Raw genomic sequence first — 5,972 nt, 5'->3', positions numbered from 1 at the left:
GTAGTTGTTGTTAAAGATTCGCTACCTGGAACATGAAGTTGCAAGTAGCACGGGCTATGGCGAGCCCGTAGTTTAGGTAGTAATTCAACTAGCTGCTGGTATTGTAGGCAGGCCATTAAGGGTATAGTCCCCCTCCTCGGGCCAGATTCACGAAAGCACTTACTCAAGCACTTACGAACGTGTACATCTTTCCTCAATCTTTGACGGCTTTGGTTACATTTATTAAACAGTTTACAAGCATGAAAACTTGCCAATCAACTGTTGTTATTGTTATAAACAGCCTCCTGGTGCTTCGGAGCTCAATAACTGTTTAATAATTGGAAACAAAGTCGCCAAAGATTGAGAAAAGATGTACAGGTTCGTAAGTGCTTGCGTAACTGCTTCGTGAATCTGGCCCCAGGTTCGTAAGTGCTTGCGTAACTGCTTCGTGAATCTGGCCCCAGGTTCGTAAGTGCTTGCGTAACTGCTTCGTGAATCTGGCCCCTCGTTCTCTGACATATCCCCGCCCCCAGCGGCTGGTCCCCCAACCGTCAGTCCCCTCCTCTTCTCTGGGACAGAGACGCTTTGTAATGTTTCGTAATTGGAGAATGGAAGGATAATAAAAAGTGCCCCTTTTCAAGCCAATTTATGCGGTAATTGATGTGTGTGTAATGTATTTACCATTTTTTTATAATGGAAGTGAAGAATATCCGTTATATTGATTAAGAGTATGTAATAATTATTTTCATTTTGTTTAATGAATATGGAACGCCGGAAGCGTCAATAATGAGAGGTGGAGACACCAACAGTGATCAATCAAGCTACGGGATCACCATACCCCGTGCTACTTGGAACTTTGTTCCAGGTAGCGAATCTTTAACCACAACAACCAACAGTGAAGAGTCACTGTTCATTTTCACGTTTCAGTTATGGCTAAACACCTCCAAAGGATACCTGATCAACCAGGCTGTGACTCATACGTCAGGCTGCGAGCAGCCGCGTCCAACAGCTTGGTTGATCAGTCCAGCAACCAGGAGGCCTGGTCGACGACCGGACGCGGGGGCGCTAAGCCCCGGAAGCACCTCAAGGTAACCTCAAGGTATGGCCCTCTGAGGTGCGCTGATTTTAATCGATCTTATCCTGGTTATCTTGAGATGATTTCGGGGCTTAGTGTCCCCGCGGCCCGGTCCTCGATCAGGCCTCCACCCCCAGGAAGCAGCCCGTGACAGCTGACTAACACCCAGGTACCTATTTTACTGCTAGGTAACAGGAGCATCAGGGTGACAGAATCTTCCCATTGTTTCTCCAGCGCAAGGGATCGAACCCGGGACTACAGGATCACGCGTCCAGTGTTCTGTCCGCTCAGCCACCGGCTCCACTCGATCGGTTAAAATGTAACATTGGAGAACAAAATGTTATTTTCCTAACCCAACCAGAAGTGTAAACATGTTTGTAAAGACTCTAATGTTACGACAGTTTGCAGGCGATGAGTCACAATAACGGGGCTGAAGTATGTTGACCAGACCACACACTAGAAGTTGAAGGGACGACGACGTTTCGGTCCGTCCTGGACCATTCTCAAGTCGATTCCACCTTCGACTTGAGAATGGTCCAGGACGGACCGAAACGTCGTCGTCCCTTCAACATCTAGTGTGTGGCCGACCGGCTCAAGGGAGCCGGTCGGCCGAGCGGACAGCACGCTGGACTGTGATCCTGTGGTCCCGGGTTCGATCCCGGGCGCCGGCGAGAAACAATGGGCAGAGTTTCTTTCACCCTATGCCCCTGTTACCTAGCAGTAAATAGGTACCTGGGTGTTAGTCAGCTGTCACGGGCTGCTTCCTGGGGGTGGAGGCCTGGTCGAGGACCGGGCCGCGGGGACACTAAAGCCCCGAAATCATCTCAAGATAACCTCAAGAAGATGTGAACTATGGTCTCGTGATTGGTTATAACGGCCCACGCGGCCTTAACCGCTCTCGTTCTGTGGCTGTTATCAAGAGAGGTGACAGGCTAGACACGAGGTGGTCATGCTCGGCTTGGTCCGCACTATCTGTCACCTGGTCTGTACCTGGCCGCTCTCTGGTTGTCACCTGGTCTATATCTGGCCGCTCTCTGGTTGTCACCTGGTCTATATCTGGCCGCTCTCTGGCTGTCACCTGGCCGCTCTCTGGCTGTCACCTGGGAGCTCTCTGGTTGTCACCTGGCCGCTCTCTGGCTGTCACCTGGCCGCTCTCTCGCTGTCACCTGGCCGCTCTCTCGCTGTCGCCTGGCCGCTCTCTCGTTGTCACCTGGCCGCTCTCTCGTTGTCACCTGGCCGCTCTCTCGCTGTCACCTGGCCGCTCTCTGGCTGTCACCTGGCCGCTCTCTGGCTGTCACCTGGCCGCTCTCTCGCTGTCACCTGGCCGCTCTCTCGCTGTCACCTGGCCGCTCTCTGGCTGTCACCTGGCCGCTCTCTCGCTGTCACCTGGCCGCTCTCTCGCTGTCACCTGGCCGCTCTCTCGTTGTCACCTGGCCGCTCTCTCGTTGTCACCTGGCCGCTCTCTCGTTGTCACCTGGCCGCTCTCTCGTTGTCACCTGGCCGCTCTCTGGTTGTCACCTGGCCGCTCTCTGGTTGTCACCTGGCCGCTCTCTCGTTGTCACCTGGCCGCTCTCTAGTTGTCACCTCGTCTATACCTTCCCGTCCGCTGTCCCCACTACTCCATAACTGACGGTGGACTTGTCTTCACTCATTCCACACCTGCAGGCAACACCCGCTTCCACACGTGACAAAAACATCTGCTTTAACACCTGCACACAATTCCCCCTCTCCACTAACCGCAGAATACCCCTGTGCCCGCCTGCTTATTCAGTCCAACACCTGTGTATAACACCCACTCACCCTCTACCCATTTTGTTCGGGCTCACCATAGCCCGTGCTACATGGACACTTCGTTCTGAGTAGCTAAATCTGAAACAACAACTCAACCGGTTTTTAGCGCAAGCAAAACCCACACCAACATGTGTATGGAACACCGACTCCGTACCTCCTCCAACACCTGAATTCAATTTCAATTTCAATTCACCTGAACTCTCTCTCTACCGACGTAAACATCTGCCCAAACACAGCTCCCACATTGGTAAATGAACAAATCCACAAAGGCCGTGACGAGGATTCGAACCTGCGTCTGAGATGACAGTGGTACAGACTTATCTCCCACCCATCTACCCACGAGATATGTTCTTTCTTAGACTCCCAACACCTGCTCTCAACACCTTCGTCCGGGCGACGGTGTTGCCACCGGAAGACAGCGGTGGTGGGGGACAGCGGCGGGGAGACGGACAATAGACGGAACCCGTCACCCCAACGCTAATTTAAACAGTTACAACGGCAGTCGTAACTGTCTAAACGACACTATCAACACTTCTAACATGCGCTAGTGATTCGAACGCCGCGTCATAACCTAAACATGTGCTATCTTGAGGTTATCTTGAGATGATTTCGGGGCTTTTAGTGTCCCCGCGGCCCGGTCCTCGACGAGGCCTCCACCCCCAGGAAACAGCCCGTGACAGCTGACTAACACCCAGGTACCTATTTTACTGCTAGGTAACAGGGGCATAGGGTGAAAGAAACTCTGCCCATTGTTTCTCGCCGGCGCCTGGGATCGAACCCAGGACCACAGGATCACAAGTACAGCGTGCTGTCCGCTCGGCCGACCGGCTCCCGTCCTAGTTAGAGCCTAACTCTAGTTTAGTACCTAACTCTAGGCGGCTAGTTTATTGTGCACCCCATACTCATCCTGTGAGCGGTAGCGCAAAAAGCATTACAGAAGGCACAAAAGGTCTTTATCAGACCTCATCTTAGATTATACTGCATTAGTTAAACCGTGTCCTAACTTACATTAATACTGAACCAGCCTAACCACGCCTAACCTACATTAGGAAATGTATATGTTTATCTCTCAGAATGTTTGGTAATATGTTTATTGTTTGTGATGTGTTTATATATATATGTATTAACACGATGTACTGAACGGGGTGAGAATAGCTTGAGCTACCTCATCCCTTTGTGTGTATTTTACCTCAATAAACTTATTTCAATTTCAGTTAACTTACATTAGTATTGAAGTGAGAAAAGCGTATCCTAACAACCCGTAGTAAAAGACTGTGTCCTAATTAACAAGTTACATAGACGAGAATAACAGACCACACACAGATATCACACTAACGTGATGCATCAAATGAAGGCAGTGTCTGGGATGCTCCCGGACGCAGGTTCGAATCCTCGTCACGGCCCTTGTGGATTTGTTCGAGAATAACAGCGTAAAATAGCGAAGTATAAATGAAATAGAAAAATTTGAAGGGTATTCAGGGCAACCCAGGCTACATACCGTCTCTAGGCGGCGATGGGCACTGGACTGGGGCATAGGGTCCCATATGGTACCCGTATGAACCCTGAGGGTACATGGGGGGGAAGCCGTAACCAGGAGCATTATATTGGGCTGTCTGCTGATAGCCAAGAGGCTGGGCATAGGGCGGCGTAGTCATCGTCATGATCTTCTAACGACCCAATTGACAAGGATCCTATTGGCACGAGGCGGAAAGGGCCCTACTAGCCCTTAAACCCCGCCATCAACACGCACTATTCGCACCTTTGCTGGTTCAGTTTCAGGTTGCACTTCACTGCATAGAGTCATTAAAGGTTTGAAAGCACTTCAGAGAGTCATTAAAGGTTTGCAAGCACTTCAGAGAGTCATTAAGGGTTTACAAGCACTTCAAAGTCATTAAAGGTTTGAAAGCACTTCAGACTCCAGTTACTAAGGGTTCACAAGCACTTCAGAGAGTCATTAAGGTTCCGCAAGCACTTCAGAGAGTCATTAAGGTTCCGCAAGCACTGCAGACTCCAGTTACTAAAGGTTCACAAGCACTATAGAGAGTCACAAAGAGTCGGCAAGCACTGTAGAGTCACTAAAGGTCGACAAGCACAGTTCTTCACAAGCACAGCTGGGAGTTTAGCCCCGACATAGTGCACCAGGCAACCATAACAATGTCATGTGGTGAATTGTTCCATGTGCGACAGGCCTCGAGTCCCGGCTGGGGTGCAGACAGCAGCAGCAGCAGCAGCAGCAGCAGCAGCGGCCATGTGGGTGCTGGTGGCTGGGGGGTAGACCAGGGGGGGGCGTGGCAAGGCTCAGGGATAGGGACGGGGGTCGACGTGCCCGGGGGGCAGAACCTCTCCCTTGGGTCCAACTAGCCGCACGCGCACGCAAACTCGGCTGCACCCAACACGCACAGCTGCAGGGGTTGGGAGGCTAGTTTATGTAGCCGTTACGTTGTTACGCGCGTGTAACACTCACGACAAAGTCCACCAGACTGACATGTAATTCCTGACAAGGCTTAATACTTCCTTTACAACAGGTACACACACACTAGACAGCAAGAAGCTCCGCCTCCGCGGTAACCGCAGCCAATCGCGGGTGAGGCCCCGCCCCGTGGAAACAAGACTCGCGCTGGGATTGGCTGTGTGTCCTCTGGCTCCGCCTCTTTGTGTACTTCTCTCGTCAATCAACTTTATGACTACTTGAAGCTCCGCCCCCGTAGTCAGCCTCTGTTGTATCAGCGTGGGAAGTTCTCGTCAGATCTTCATTAAACTAATTAATAATCAAATCATTCTAACTCATTTTTACATAAAACAACTAGCGATAATATTATTACATTAATAATCAAATGAGACAAGAGAATACGTAATGATTATAAGGAGAAAGAAAGGTATTGGAGAGAGACGTGGCAACCTCTCACTCGCGGTGGGCGTGGCTTCCCTTTCCCGGGCAAAAGGCTTTTGACGCTCAATGTATCTGAACCGCTTTGGCTCTTTTCATCAAAACGTAATACAGGAGCAGTTCCATGCAAGCCTGTCCATTTAAGGGGCTTTCTCCCGCCCAACACCGCCAAGCGAGATGGGTTACCTGCCTCTATACCTTACACTCCTTTGTGAATATATAATGAGAATTACCATCAGC

The 5,972-nt window shown here is 50.7% G+C and overlaps 1 protein-coding gene across 2 annotated transcripts in view; it reads right to left on the bottom strand.

Annotated features, from left to right (window-relative positions):
- LOC123747166 (homeotic protein distal-less) overlaps positions 1-5,336 on the bottom strand; it is a 152,289-nt gene extending 146,953 nt beyond the window's left edge. For both annotated transcript variants that reach the window (XM_069313961.1, XM_045729202.2), the window contains exon 1: positions 4,344-5,336. In XM_069313961.1, the coding sequence (XP_069170062.1) occupies positions 4,344-4,506 (163 nt within the window). In that variant the 5' untranslated portion in view covers positions 4,507-5,336. The remainder of the gene's footprint in view (positions 1-4,343) is intronic.
- Positions 5,337-5,972: the final 636 nt, after the last annotated feature.

The sequence above is a fragment of the Procambarus clarkii genome, chromosome 77 (assembly GCF_040958095.1).
Source record: "Procambarus clarkii isolate CNS0578487 chromosome 77, FALCON_Pclarkii_2.0, whole genome shotgun sequence".
NCBI lineage: Eukaryota > Metazoa > Arthropoda > Malacostraca > Decapoda > Cambaridae > Procambarus > Procambarus clarkii.
Note: the sequence above shows the minus strand (reverse complement) of the source record. Positions and strands in the feature narration are given on the sequence as shown.